Here is a 14,847-nt window from a genome sequence, read left to right as displayed (position 1 = left end):
AAGGAGGATGTGCCATCGCTGTACGACCTCTATGCCATGGCCCATACTGTCCCGTACAAGAAGGCCAATGCATTCTCTGAGGATGACCTCGATCATCCAGAGAGCTTCACCAACATCTCCTCCCACAACAAGCTCATGAGGTACAGAGACGTTGGGAAGACGAGGAAAGGAGAGGACTTCAACCCGAGCCAGAGTCCTTTTGATCCAGAGATCGTAATGCTATCTGGTGGCGGGAGGTACCATGGCTCGGTAGCCATTGGGGATGGACTCATACATTGTCCTAGAACTCTCCCGGAGATCAAGAAGCACCAGACGAGCTCCGATCCTGAGATAAGGCCTCGTCCACGGCCAATGGAGCTCGCCATTGAGGCTAGGGCCCAGGAGCTTCTGGCAGAGACAAACAAGCAGGCGGCGGAGAGGGAGAGGGACTTGGAGGAGAGGACGGCTAGTTTGTTGGAGGCGGAGAGGAACTGGAACGACGTGTCTCACCGGGCCCTATACGAGCTCCTAGTGGTAAGTTTCTCCTGCATATTAGCCAAATCATGCACGTAATGTTCGTTTCATTAGTAACTAATATGACTGACTCGTGAAAACAAAATGTGTAGACCGTGTGCCAGAACAACGGCCAGACCCCTCCGCCGATGCCCTAGATTGGTATAGCGTCGAAGGCGAGTTTCATTTGAATGGTCATTAGTTACTAATATTCACATTTCAGTTGCATCATGGTAACGAGACATTGCAAATGATCTTTGGTGCAGCATGCCTCCCGACAAGCATGGACCGATCCTTCTCCGTCTGGCACTGGCACAACCTCGACCGGTCCTTCTTCGTCTGGTACTGGAGCAAACCCGACCGGTCCTTCACCTCCGTGATGATGGTAAGTTTTCCCAAGTGTTTTGCTTAACAAATGCATACTTAGCTTAAGAAATGACCTACTTAGCTCCAAAATGACCTATACTTAGCTTATTTTCCTTGAAAATGACATAATAACCTTACTTAGCTCCAAACTGACATATTTTACCTAGGATAGCTATAAAATGACCTATACTTAGCATTTTTCCTCCAAAATGACTTGATATGCTTAGTTAGCTAAAAAGTGGCATAACTACCTAGGATAGCTCAATAATGATCTATACTTAGCTTAGCTAGTTCATTTATGACATAATTAGCTCACTTAGGTAAAAATGGCATAATAACCTTGGTTTAGCTCCAAAATGACATATACTTAGCTTATTTCCCTCGAAAATGACATAATAACCTTACTTAGCTCCAAACTGACATACTTTACCTAGGATAGCTATAAATGGCCTATACTTAGCATTTTCCCCTCCTAAATGACTTAATATATTTAGTTAGCTAAAAATGGCATAACTACCTAAGATAGCTCAATAATGATCCATACTAAGCTTACCTAGTTCATTTATGACATAATTAGCTTACTTAGGTAAAGAAATGGCATAATAACCTTGGTTTAGCTCCAAACTGTCATATAATTAGTTTATTTTCCTCCAAAATGACAAAATAACCTTACCTAGCTCCAAAATGACCGATTTTAACTAGGATAGCTCTAAAATGACCTACACTTACCATTTTTTCCTCCAAAATGAATAAATATGCTTAGTTAGCTCAAAAATGGTGTAACTACCTAGGTTAGCTAAAAAAATGACCTATACTTAGCTTCTTTAGTTCATTTATGACATACTTAGCATACTTAGGAAAAATGGCATGATAATCTTGGTTTAGCTCCAAAATGACATAGACTTAGCTTATTTTCCTCCAAAATGACAAAATAACCTTACCTACCTCCAAAATGACCGATTTTAACTAGGATAGCTCTAAAATGACCATCACTTGCCATTTTGTCCTCCAAAATGAATAAATATGCTTAGTTAGCTCAAAAATGGCATAACTACCTAGGTTAGATAAAAATGACCTATACTTAGCTTCTTCAGTTCATTTATGACATACTTAGCATAATTAGGTAAAAAATGGCATGATAATCTTGGTTACTCCAAAATGACATAGACTTAGGGCCTGTTTTGATGTCCTCCGGCTCCACGCTTCAAAAACTTCTCAGATGAATTCGTCCCGAACAGATTTAGCCCGAGAAGCTGAGCGATCCCATAGTGCAAAAATGAGAAGCAAGGCAGGCCCAGCTCCACCAAATCATGAAGCATGGAGTTCGCTGAAATTATAGCGAGCTGCCACCACCAAGTATACCACTTCGCTCCCCCTCGAAAAGAAACATAACCGAGCGAATCGTTACGTGAATCTCTCGCTCGAACAGGTACCCCTTCCTAATTGGGCTGCATCTAGCCGGCCCAGTCTATGCCTATCAGGCCACAACCCTCCTAGCTGGGCTGCAATGTTGCGAGAAGCTAACAACACTTCCGAACGGTTTGCAATTGCTAGGTGAAGTGAGAAGCTGGCTTCAGAAGCTGAATCAGTGGAGTTGAGGGAGTTGGGAGAGTTTCAGAACAGGCCCTTAGCTTATTTTCCTCGAAAATGACATAATAACCTTACTAAGCTCCAAAATAACCTATTTACCTAGCTTAGCTCTAAAATGACCTACACTCAGCATTTTTACCTAACTTAGCTAAAAATTGGCATTTTTACCTACCTTAGTTAGAAGAAGAAGATAAAGAGGAGGAGAGAAGAAAAAGAAAGAGAAGAAAAATTCTTCTTCTTCTTCTTCTTCTTCTTCTTCTTCTTCTTCTTTTTCCTTCTTTTTCTTCTTGTTCTTCTTCTTGCTAGTCTTCTTCTTGCTAGTCTTCTTCTTCTTCTTCACATCAGTGATTTTTGGAAGAAGCTGTAATTTTTCTATTCTCTTTGTCGATGAAAACTTCACATCAGTGATTGCTTATCCTTGGCTGCTTCGTATACAGAATGCATATGTAAGCACAGGTGGTTCTTGTGGACACTTCCATCATGACAATTCAATGTCATATATTCAAAACCCCATCCCTGGAGATCAAACAGATTTAGATGGTTTCTTCTTGCATAGCGTCAGCCCTCTAGAGATGGTGAGTTTAGGCTGAAAGTTGCTCCTTTTTTCTTTTCTTTCCTGTATATCAGATTGAAACACTAGGATTTGCATGTAGCTTTTTTTTGTGAACTTGTCAGGAAACCCCGTTGATAAACTTAGAAGGTGAGGTTGTTCAAAGATCTGTAGTTCACCAGCATGGAAGGGAAGCCATGTAAACGCCTTCTTTTCACTTTCTAGTCAACAATGCAAACCTGCAGGTTCTGTTTTCAGCATTGATCGCTCTGTATTCAGTTGTTTGTCAATAGAAAGACTTCTGCCATTTTTTGTGAACTTGTCAGGAAACCCTGTTGATAAACTTAGAAGGTGAGGTTGTTCAAAGATCTGTAGTTCACCAGCATGGAAGGGAAGCCATGTAAATGCCTTCTTTTCACTTTCTAGTCAACAATGCAAACCTGCAGGTTCTGTTTTCAGCATTGATCGCTCTGTATTCAGTTGTTTGTCAATAGAAAGACTTCTGCCATTTGTTGGTACTGAATCTGTTTCTCTCTCTCTTAAATGTCAGCATACGATGGGTGTTGCAGCGGTTTTGGGGATTCAGGTGTTTGTGTATTGGTAGTGTTTAACCATCTATCTTTGCTGCAAAACTGAATGCTTCTACGTAGTACATTGAGAGTTTCTGAATCCAGCTGCAAGTGGATAGGCGCCAGCACAAGCTGGTCTCTGGCTCAGAATTTCAGATACAACATGCAGTGCGAAGCTTTCAGTCTACTAGCCTTCGAACAGCTCCGACAACTGATTCTCCAGCTCCTCCGCGGTGCGCCCTGCTGGCACCTCAACCTCCGGGTGGTCGTCGAGGTACCGACGGTATGCCGGCACGACATTCCCCGACACGGTACTCCGGAGGGCGGCCCGCAGCGCTGGGCTGGGCACCTTCCAGCCTCTCTGCATGCTGCACGCGTTCTCCAACGCCAGGTAAAATGCGCTCAGCGGGTTCCGTCGCCGGAGGGCGTTCAGGGCTCCTGGCTTCCCGTCAAGGCGCGACACGACGGTCCCCCAGGAAACCTGCAGGTAAGCTTTGATGTAACCCTCCATGCGCTCCTCGCGGACGAGCACCCAGCTGGGCGGCAGGAGCATGCTGAGGTCGGAGCGCACGGCGCGGCGCAGGATGGCGCTCGTGTTGTTCAGCATGAAGATATGCCTCAGCCCTGGGAACGCGAGCGCGGCGGACTGCTCCTCCAGCACGGCCTCTAGGCACGAGATCAGCTCCGTCACCAGGCCGCTCTCGTGGGGCGCGAGCGGCGTCGTTGGCGGCGAGTCGGTGTCGGCGTCGCCGTTGCCGGCGGCGAGGACGAAGTAGAGGGACACGCGGTTGCGCAGCATGCAGCGGAAGTAGCCCATCCAGAAGCCGACGCACGGGTGCACCTCGCCGCCCTGCGGCATCCGCCACGGGTACTGGGGCGCGCGTATGAACGCCCTGAGGTCGCGCACGCAGCGCCGGGACGCGTCCACCAGGCCGGCCAGCGCGGCGTCGGACGCGGCCGTGACGGGGTGGTAGGGGGGCCACGAGAACATCCTGGCGAGGCCGGGGTAGGCCACCGAGACCGGGGAGTGCACGTCGAGCGCCGCCAGCAGCTTCGACGGGGAGCTCCCAAGCGCGACGACGGAACCAGCCAGCCTCAGCATCGCGCCGGCGCTTTCGGCCGCGAGCTGCCCCAGCGCCGCCAGCTCCCCCGCCGCTGCGTCGTTGACCGGGTTGCGGACCTTCCGGTGCCGGTGGCGGAAAACGCGTTCCATGGTGCCGAGCGCCTGCGCCCACGCCCTGACCCTCCTCCCGACCTCCCGCCGCGGGAGGCTTCGGCGGTCGTCCATGTCCAGCACCCAGCCGACGTCAAAGCCGGCAAGCCATTGACGCAGCGCGTCGGCACGCGGAGCGGTGGCGGCGGCGGAGAAGGCTGGGAGGAGGAGGACCATGCGCTGCAGGTGCTTGTCGACGTCGGCCAGGACGCAGGAGGAGGACGAGGAGATCGGACGGAAGCTGCTGGGGTCGACCTCGGCGAGCACAGACGGGGAGAAAAAAGAGACGTGGCGCCGGAACTCGCGCGGGTCGTCGGGGCAGTACTCGTCGGTGGTGGCGGAGCCGTCGTCGCTGTCGATGGAGGGGTCGGAGAGGGAGGTCGGGCTGCTGCCTCCGCTGCTGGAGCTGATCTCGTGGTGCCCATGCATGGCGGCTGCTGTGGTCAGGTCAGTCAATGGAATCCTAGCGTAGCATTTTCCTTTTTTGGAGGGGAAGTCCAAGCGTAGCAGAAGTAGTGAGAGTAGCGCTGGGGAAAAATTGTGGCTAGCGTCGACAAGAACGCACGCGTGCCGGGACGGTCTGGGACCGGGCTGGAGAGGTTCTCCCGGCCTGCTGATGTGGACATCTCTGAACCCCCGGATCAGCCGAGGTGATGGCAGACCGAGGAATGATCCTTTGCGTGACAGACCGAGCCACCGAGAGCTGAAGATGAATGAGAACTTGGTCGAATTGTACTACCGCGAGGAGCTCATGTGGAGGCAGAGGGCCAGGGTAGAGTGGTTAACCGCAGGGGACAGGAACACCAGATTTTTCCACATGAGGGCCAGTCTGAGGAGGAGAAAGAACATGATAAAAGCCCTTTCTAATGCCTTGGGGGTGCAGGTGAGTGAACCAACGCAGCTTAAGGCTTTGGTACAAGAGTTTTATGAAAATCTTTATACCACTGAAGGGGTTCAGGGCATAGAAGAGGTGACAAACCATGTACCTTCAAAGGTAACTCCAGAGATGAATGCAGTCTTGTGTGCTCCCTACACTCGCGAAGAGGTGAAAATTGCTCTTTACCAGATGTTCCGGACAAAGGCACAGGGGCCTGACGGATTTCCTGCTCATTTTTACCAGAGGCACTGGGACCTGTGTGGAGAGGAAGTAACTAATGTTGTACTACGGATTGTCAAGGGGGAGGAGAGTGTTGAAGCAATTAATGAGACTGTATTAGTCCTCATCCCCAAAATAGCTAGCCCGACAATGATGTCTCAGTTCAGGCCAATAAGCTTGTGCAATGTCCTTTACAAAATAGCTTCTAAGGTGATAGCAAACAGACTGAAACAGATTCTGCCTGGTATTATCTCCCAGGAACAATCGCCCTTTGTGCCGGGAAGGCTCATCACCGACAACATCATATGCGCTTATGAGTGCCTTCACTTTATGAAGAGGAATAGGTCGAAGAGCAATAGTTTCTGTGCACTTAAGCTTGATATGATGAAGGCCTATGATAGGTTGGAGTGGCCATATTTGCAGTCAGTAATGGTTAAGCTGGGTTTTGATCAGTCATGGATCAACACGGTGATGGGTATGATTAACTCCGTATCTTTCTCTGTCTTATTTAATGGAGAGAGGCTACAACAGTTTAAACCCACGAGAGGTATTAGACAGGGAGATCCCATTTCCCCTTATCTCTTTTTGATTGCAGCAGAGGGCCTTTCGTGCCTTTTGAAATCTCGTTCTCAGTCATCAGCTCTTCAAGGCATTAAGGTGGCACCTACGGCTCCGGCAGTAAACCATCTTTTGTTCGCAGATGACAGCCTGTTGCTCTTCAAATCGAGTATTGAGGGTGCTAATGAAGTATCAAACCTGCTTAATGTCTATTGTGCCGCCTCGGGGCAGAGAATCAATAATGAGAAATCATCAATATTTTTTAGCACGGGCTGTCCTCAAGTAATGAAAGAAGGTATTATGAACTCCTTGAATGTACACAATGAATCCCTCAGTGACAAATATCTAGGACTGCCTATAGATGTTGGCCAATCAGTAAGTGGAACTTTCAGATATCTCAGGGACAGAGTTTGGGAGAAAGTTAGAGGGTGGATGGAGAAGTTATTATCAGTGGCAGGAAAAGAAGTCTTGATTAAGAGTGTAGCTCAAGCTATCCCTGTTTTCTCTATGGCTTGTTTCAGACTGCCGAGGGGCCTATGTGACAGCATTACTTCGATCATCCGTCAGTTTTGGTGGGGTAGTAAGCGTGGAAAACGGAAACCCAGCTGGGTATCGTGGGAAGAGATGACAATACCGAAAAGTCTTGGGGGCATGGGATTCAGAGATATAGAGGCATTCAACCTAGCATTGCTCTCCCGCCAAGCTTGGAGGATGTTAGAAGATCCGTTAACGCTTAGCTCAAGAATTCTCAAGGCAGTCTACTTCCCTTTTTGCTCGTTTTTGGATGCTGAACTTGGGCCTCATCCTTCACGGATTTGGCGATCACTTCTTGATGGCAGAGAGATCCTCAGGCAGGGGCTGATCAGGAGGATTGGAGATGGTAAATCTACAAATGTGTGGACAACAAACTGGATACCGAGGACAGGTTTGAAGCGGCCGATTCAGTCGCTAATTCAGGAACCACCGACGATGGTCTCGGAGCTCATTGATGCCACAACGACAACATGGAATGTCGAGCTAGTCCGCTCGGTATTTACAGCATATGATGCTGAGTTGATCCTGCAAATTCCACTATGTACCCGGCAGATTGAGGATTTTTGGGCTCGGCATGAGGACAGAAGAGGGATCTTTTCAGTTCGGTCCTGTTACCGTATGATAATCAATACAAAGTTGTCCAGAGAAGGCTGGCTAGAAGAAAATGCAGGGAGGTCTAGTACCGATGCAGAAGGGAAAGCTTGGTCCTCGCTTTGGCATCTACGTGTTCCTTCAAAACTGAAAGTTTTTCTTTGGAGGTTGGCGAAACAATCGTTGCCGACTGGAGACCTTTTGAACCACAGGAATATGGCCACTACTAGTGTGTGTAGTATGTGTGGGGCTGAAGATAGCTGGCGCCATTCTTTGATGCAATGCAACATGTCTAGATGTGTTTGGGCCCTAGCAAAAGAAGAGATGGTGCAGCACATGTTATGTACCGAAGAATCTGATGCGAAGTCTTGGTTGTTTATCATGCATGATAGTATGTCAGGGGATGAGTTCACTACTATGGTAGTAACTCTGTGGGCAATCTGGAGTGCTCGGAGGAAGGCGATACACGAATCAATATTTCAGAGTCCTTATTCCATCCATGGTTTTGTTGCCTCATACCTTTCGGAGATTAAGGTACTACAACCAGCTAGTGCAATCAAGCCCCCAAGATTAGTTACTAGTCCTTGGCACTGGATTCCGCCACCGGACGGGATGTTCAAAATCAATGTTGATGCAGCAGTGTCGCGACATGGCAGGTATGGAGCGGTTGCAGCGATTTGCAGGAGTGGGGAGGGCCTGTTTCAGGGAGCCTCGACAGTATATTTCAACAATATCAGCGACCCTGCCACCCTCGAGGCGCTTGCTACCAGAGAAGCCTTAGCCTTGGCGGAGGACCTCTATCTTCAACAGATTTTAATTGCTTCTGATTGTTTGGAAGTTGTGGAAGCCATCAACAAGGGATCATCTTTAGTCTACAGCGCAATCCTACATGAGATAAAGGACCGCTCTTCTGCTTTTCTACATGCTACTTTTAAGCACAAAAATAGAACTTCGAATACCGAAGCACACAATCTTGCAAAGCACGTACTTTCTTTGGGGGCTGGCCGCCATGCTTGGTTAGGTCAGCCCGGTGATCTTAACTTCATCCCTGTAAACATTGTGACGGATGAATAAAGCTTTGTGTGATTGTCTCAAAAAAAAGCCGAGGTGATGGCGGGAGCTCAGAACGATAGCAGCGGCTTGTTCGAAGAAAAAAAAGCGAAGAAGACGGTGCTTAGTTTAAACACAATAGCTATACGCGTAAGTTGATGGGCAGTACTCTGCGCCGGCGCACCGGCGCGAGTTTCGGCCGGTCCAACCCGAGCCACTCGATCTGGACGTGCGAGACCGTCTGATCTGTCCCGCATCCCCTTTCGTCATCCTCCGCACAGGGAAAAAAGGGGAGGAAAAAGCGAGCGTCGCCGCAGCTCGCAGGATCCCGCACGCTAGCCCCCGCTGCCCTCCTTTGGACCCTCATTGCTTTTGCTCGCCGCCGGCGCTCACAGCCTAGCCGCTGCTGGCAAAGAAAAATGCCACCCGCCTTCACTGCCACCGGCAAAGCAAAAAATGCCGGTTCCAACAAAATCGAATGACGGTTGGAGCAATTTTTAGGCTGGTTCCAGCAAAATCAAAACAAAAACAAAAGGGGTGGTAGCAAAAACTCCTGATGCTTTGAGCAAGACTCTGGTAGTAGCAAAATGGCAACTCATATAGTAGCAAAAATCCGAGACGGTTGCAGCAAAAAGAAAGCCATCACCGCCTAGTGGATGTAGTAAAAATTATCTTCGGTTCTAGCAAAATCAAAATATGATTGTAGCAAAAAATGTCTTTGTTTCCAGCCGGCTCGTCGGCTCGCCGAGGCCGCTCGCCGGCTGGATGATTGCAACAAAAATCAATTGCAAAAAAAAGAATGATTCCAACTCTACTTCAGGCGGTTCCAGCAAAACCAAAAGCTGGTTCCAGCAAATTCAAGAGCTGGTTCCAGCAAAAAACACAAATGCAACAAAAAATCAAAACGTTCCTCGTCACTGCAACTCCTGAAGAAATTTGGTTCCAACAAAAAAAGCATTGGGTTCCAGCAAACTGAATCACTGGTTGTAGCATATTGCTTCTCGAGCCCGTTGCAGCTGAGGAAGAAAGGCCGGTTCCAGCAAAAAAATGGCTGGTTCCAGCAAAAAAGATTGTTGGTTCCAGCATCCTTGATCCATGCTCATGCACCGCATGCTCGTGGTAGCAATTCTCAACGCAGGTTGTAGCACGCCACGCTGGCGTTTACAGCTCCTCCATGGCCGGTTGCAGCACGACATGCCGGTTCATGGCGTGGGGACGACTACCTATTCTAGCTCGTCGAGTGCGCCATTGCAGCATCCCACAAAGCGGTTCTAGCTCGCCATTGCCACAGGTGCAACTCACCGTGGTCGTGCGCGTATCTCGCTGCTACAACGGGCGCAGCTCGCCGAAGTCGTGTTTCCCTTCGTCAAAGAGGAAAGAGGAGGTGGTGGTGGACGCAGCCATAGTAGGATAGAAGAAGAAGAAAATAGGGCGGCAGCCATGGCCGGCCGGCACCGCCTGTCACCGGTGGTAGAGGGCAAGCAGAGATGAAGGAAGTGGGGGAAAGGGGAAGGCGGGGGAGCGCAGCTTGTGTGCGGAAGAGATGGTGTTCGTGGCGAGGAAGAATGAGTGGATCTGGTTCGTCCTGAAGAGATAAGAGAAGAGAAGAGCGATGGGCGATGAGCTGGTCTGACGCGTGTACCCTGCAGTGCGCGCGTGGCTAGCGAAGGGACCAGCCCAAGTTTGGGCCGCTTTGCTGGCTGCAAACGTTTACCTATGTTGATAGACTTTACAATTTAGGTAAGTCAACTTTATAAGAGGAGGAATCATAGGAGAGGAGAAAGAAAGCTGGAGGATTTGTTAGTTTAAAGCTATGTGAGGTTCGTGTGGCAGTACTACGTTGTTTCTGATGCAGTCACCCGGGTTTGCAGTGTTGCTCGATTTGCATATCAACGCGTGTCTACGTCATATATGCGTCGTACTTAACGCAATAATGCATGCCACACACGGTCATGGATGCTTCATTCCGAAATTCATAGTGGACTTTTGGACACCAATTTTGGTTTTAGTTCTCTTTTCACGAAGGACTTTGATTCGTTACGTGTGCTGAGGTGGCACCTGATTGCCAGGTGAAGCATTGACCTGAAAGTCTTTGGCCTCTTCGGGATTTGACAGGCGTCATGTCCAGGCCTAAAAATTGACGGAGAAATGCGGGTAATATATTACTATAATTTAAACTTTGATGAATCACCGGCCATCTCTTCCACTCCATCCTCTCCTTTGCGAACGTAATGACTAAGACCCTGTTCGGGAATTGTCCAACTCCGTAGACTACGGGAGCCGACGGAGCACCACTTTCGCAACTCCGAGAAAATACACGGCAGACCGCTCCCCTCCGGCCGCTTCAGGAGCTGTGGAGCCAGAGAGTTGCCGAACAGGCACTAAATCGAACCATAGCTGCTTCTCCTTCTCGGCATGTATAAAGGAGCAGAGACTGCTTGCTACGCCGTATCAACGGTACATGGCTATTCTTGAGCTCAAATGAGCTCGGATGAACAGTAACATCGATAAAAATATTTTTTCTTAAAACTCTGATTTTTTTTGTGTGTGGAACATTGACAAATGTTCGTAGTGCCTGCACAATTTCATAATGAAATCACATTCATGGAAGTCGCGGCGAAAGCAAAAAACGATGCTCCAAAAATGCCATTTTCAAAAGCATTTTGGAGTGTTGATTCTTTTGCCGTAACTTTCACGAACGTCATTTCAAACTGAAAAGTTGCAAGCTCTCAAAACATTTGTTAAAGTTTGCCACAAAGAGAATTCAGGATTTTTTTCCCAAATTTTCTTCCATTTTTACCGTTCATGGGGAGCTCATTTGAGCTTGTGAGCGGTTGGGGACTTTTTGTATCAACATAATATCTCAAAACGCTGGTCAAGCCTACAAAAATCTGGCCTGCTAGGACCGTTCGTTAGGGTTTCTCTTTCTCTCTCCCATCTGTAATGGATAGGGCTCTCATCCCCTCCAAGTTTCGTCGACGAGTCCATGGATCCACCTTTCCTTAGGTTTTTTCCCGCAGGGCAGCGTTCTGGCGTACGCCGGCGTCTAATCTTCGTGTTGGTCTTCCGGGCTATGATCCTCCTCGAGTCCGTCCGTTAGAACGGAGTCAACAGAGCTCCGGCGTATATTCCTGCCCTCTCCTTGGGACGGCGAGGTAAGGGTTTCTCGCCGTGCGTGTGTGCCGGCGAGATTTTGTGCCAGCTTCTTCAAACCTATTAAAAGGGTTTAATGGTGACGACTACGGCTCTGGGGTGCTGGTCCTTAGGGGCACCTGCACGAAGACTTCCTAGATGTCACCGAGAAGGTCAAGCCCGCTTCGGTAGGGAAGCAGTGACAATGACGCGTCAGTAACTTGTTCTGATGGTAGTAGTGGTTGTTTGACGGTGCAGAGTTCTCGATGTAATATTTATTATGTTTAGAATGCTTTGTACTTTTTATGAATCTTGATAATAGATCTGGTCCTTTTTCACAATAATTAAATAAATCATTACTACTCCATGTATCGATTTTTCAAACCATCTGTAAGTGATGCTAGCAGTATGCTACATACTCACTATGTTCCTTTATGTAAAGTGTATTATTTTCGATACGGTGACCAAGACACATAATTATTGACAAATTAGGAAAAAATTACCCTTGGCAAATTTGTTGATTAGTGGTAAGTAAATCAGTTAGCCCGGGAAAAATAAGAGATGCATGCAATCGATAGAGAGATACTTTCCTTCTTTTGCTACATTGGGAGATACAAACAATCACGACAGAGATACTTTCATTTTTTTTGAAAGACCAACAAGGAAATTCTGAAAAATTAGAATAAATGCATCTTATATTTTAGAATTTTGTCAAAAAACAAATACACGAACGGAGGGAGTACTTTCGAAGCTTCTTACAATCCTTACACACAAGCGCATGTAATAAAGGTAGCAAAAATTCAGTAAAAATCCAACAGCAACGCGGAGAACTGCTTCCAATAATGTAGAGAACCTAATCCAAAATGAATGGTCAAAAACAATTAGGAGTACGCCATTTTCAGGTCAAAAACATTTCCTTGTTTGTTTGAACCAGTGGCATACATGGAATCGAGGACGAAAGATTTGAGAGTTTTTTATGGGATGTCAAACGTGCTTCATCGGGAGCAGTTATGGGGGAAGCACGTAATTAGTGCAGCACAGTCCGATAACTACCGTGTGAGAACAGTCCGATACGAAGCAACAAAAGACCCACGTCCCACGAGGTCTGCGTCTCCTCACCTTAAGATTTCCTCTGGTCTTCTTCGTCGCCGCCTACTTCTCCGATCATCTCAAGGTTGGGTTTCTTCCACCATCTAGTTTTCCATTCTTCTTTGCCCGTCCATTTTTCACATATGCACTTGCCAATGCGTTCAAATTTCTTCACCATCTGAATCGTGCGTATGCGCTGAGTTAGGGCACGCAGTTCAAAACTCCTACCGCCGCCGTGGCTGACGGTGGCGGTTCTTCCGTCGGCGGCGATCCTGCTCGTCCGTCCACACCCCGCATAATGCCGGCCACGCAAACGGTGTCGAGGTGCACACCGGTGAAAGTGCAGGACAGTTACGTGTTCGAGATCTGCGGGTACAGCCATCACAAGGGCATGGGCATCGGCAAGGTCAACTGGTCCGGCTCCTTTTCCGTCGGGGGCCATGAGTGGGAAATCCGCTTCTATCCTGATGGTGATGGGCAACACAACGAAGATCACATGGCAATTTACCTAGAGCTGTTGAGCAAGGACGCCAGGGTGCATGCATCCTGCGACCTCAGGCTGGTCGACGGCGAAGGGTTGCTGTGTTTCGTGCACAAGACAGAGCCGAGGATGTTCTGCCAAAACATGGAGAGCGGGTTTGCTCCACCCATCGGCACTCATTTCATAAAAAGGGGCGAGTTCGAAGCATCGGTGTACCTTCACGAAGACGGCCTCAAGATCAACTGCGCCATCACAGTCATCAAAGAACCTCGGGTCTCTGAAATAAAACCACCCCCTAGAATCGAGGTGCCGCCTTCGGACATCATATCGCATCTCGGCAGGCTTTTAGAAGCAAAGGAGAAGGCAGATGTCACATTCAGTGTAGCAGGAGAGACTTTCATGGCACACAAGACCATCCTCGCCATGCGGTCGCTTGTGTTTGAAGCGGAGCTCTATGGGCCGATGAGAGAGACGAGGGCACAGCTCATAACCATCAAAGAGATGCAGCCTGATGTCTTCAAGGCACTCCTCTATTTCATCTATAATGATGCATTGCTAGCTGCTTTTGATGATCTTGATTGGGAAGGTCATATTGAAATGGCTCGGCACTTGCTCATGGCTGTGGATCGATATGCCATGGAGAGGCTAAAGCTGTTATGTCAAAGCCTCCTTTGCGAGGATATTAACGTGTAGACCGTGGTAACCACGTTGGGCTTGGCTGATCAACATCACTGCGACGGGCTTAAGGATGCTTGCATTGAATTTATGTCCACTTCATAGGATATGGATGCTGTGGTGGCAAGCCCTGGTTATGGAGATCTCAAAAGAAATTGCCCTTATCTCTTGGTGGATGTATTGGAGAGGTCTAGTAAGCTTCGCACAACATAGATGGACTACTTGCTGTTACATGAATCTTTTTTTGTGGGCAACAATTACATGAATCTTAGAGAGCCTAGCTAATTATTTATGAAGCTATGTGAGTTACAAACTTACAATGCTATATTCTTCTTGAGTTAGCTCATCAAAAGTTCAATATATTCATTATTTAGACCTGTTTTCCTATTTGTGACCGGCTATTTGAATCCGTTGACAACCTGAATATATGATTTATCCAGCTGCATACCAATTTATCTTCTCCCTAATTGTATTAAAGATATTGTTCTATGGAAAATCCATTTGTTGTGTCTAAACTTCGTTGAATATGATACCTGGATCTTTTACATTAACAAGTATAGCTATTATGGTCTCACCACCACGATAAAAACACTCTCGAACATAATAATGTTGCTATGGTAAAATCATGTTGATATTGTCATATGTTTTCTTGAAAATTGATGTTTCATTACAATGAAAAACATAGTTCTTGGAGTCTCGGATGCCATGAATATCCTCACATTGAAATTTTGATTTTGTGCAATTCATCTTTGGGGTGTTGCTATGGTAAAATCATGTTGATATTGCCATATGTTTTCTTGAAAATTGATGTTTCATTACAATGAAAAACATAGTTCTTGGAGTCTCGGATGCCATGAATAT

At 47.6% G+C, this 14,847-nt stretch overlaps 2 protein-coding genes across 2 annotated transcripts; one reads left to right on the top strand and one right to left on the bottom strand.

Annotated features, from left to right (window-relative positions):
- Window positions 1-3,599: 3,599 nt before the first annotated feature.
- LOC147958425 (exocyst complex component EXO70B2-like) lies at window positions 3,600-5,338 on the bottom strand. The gene has a single exon (XM_087537120.1). The coding sequence runs from the start codon at window positions 5,207-5,209 to the stop codon at window positions 3,755-3,757; it is 1,455 nt and encodes a 484-aa protein (XP_087393246.1). The 5' UTR covers window positions 5,210-5,338; the 3' UTR covers window positions 3,600-3,754.
- Window positions 5,339-13,128: 7,790 nt separating this feature from the next.
- LOC147958424 (BTB/POZ and MATH domain-containing protein 2-like) lies at window positions 13,129-14,198 on the top strand. Its single transcript, XM_087532125.1, has one exon. The coding sequence runs from the start codon at window positions 13,129-13,131 to the stop codon at window positions 14,002-14,004; it is 876 nt and encodes a 291-aa protein (XP_087388251.1). The 3' UTR covers window positions 14,005-14,198.
- Window positions 14,199-14,847: the final 649 nt, after the last annotated feature.

This window comes from Triticum urartu, chromosome 7A, assembly GCF_056163025.1.
Source record: "Triticum urartu cultivar PI428250 chromosome 7A, HENAU_Tu73, whole genome shotgun sequence".
Lineage (NCBI taxonomy): Eukaryota > Viridiplantae > Streptophyta > Magnoliopsida > Poales > Poaceae > Triticum > Triticum urartu.
Note: the sequence above shows the minus strand (reverse complement) of the source record. Positions and strands in the feature narration are given on the sequence as shown.

What these genes read in the sequence shown, in the direction of transcription:
- LOC147958425 (XM_087537120.1), bottom strand. Translation starts at nt 5,209, where the DNA reads ATGCATGGGCACCACGAGATCAGCTCCAGCAGCGGAGGCAGCAGCCCG.
- LOC147958424 (XM_087532125.1), top strand. Translation starts at nt 13,129, where the DNA reads ATGCCGGCCACGCAAACGGTGTCGAGGTGCACACCGGTGAAAGTGCAG.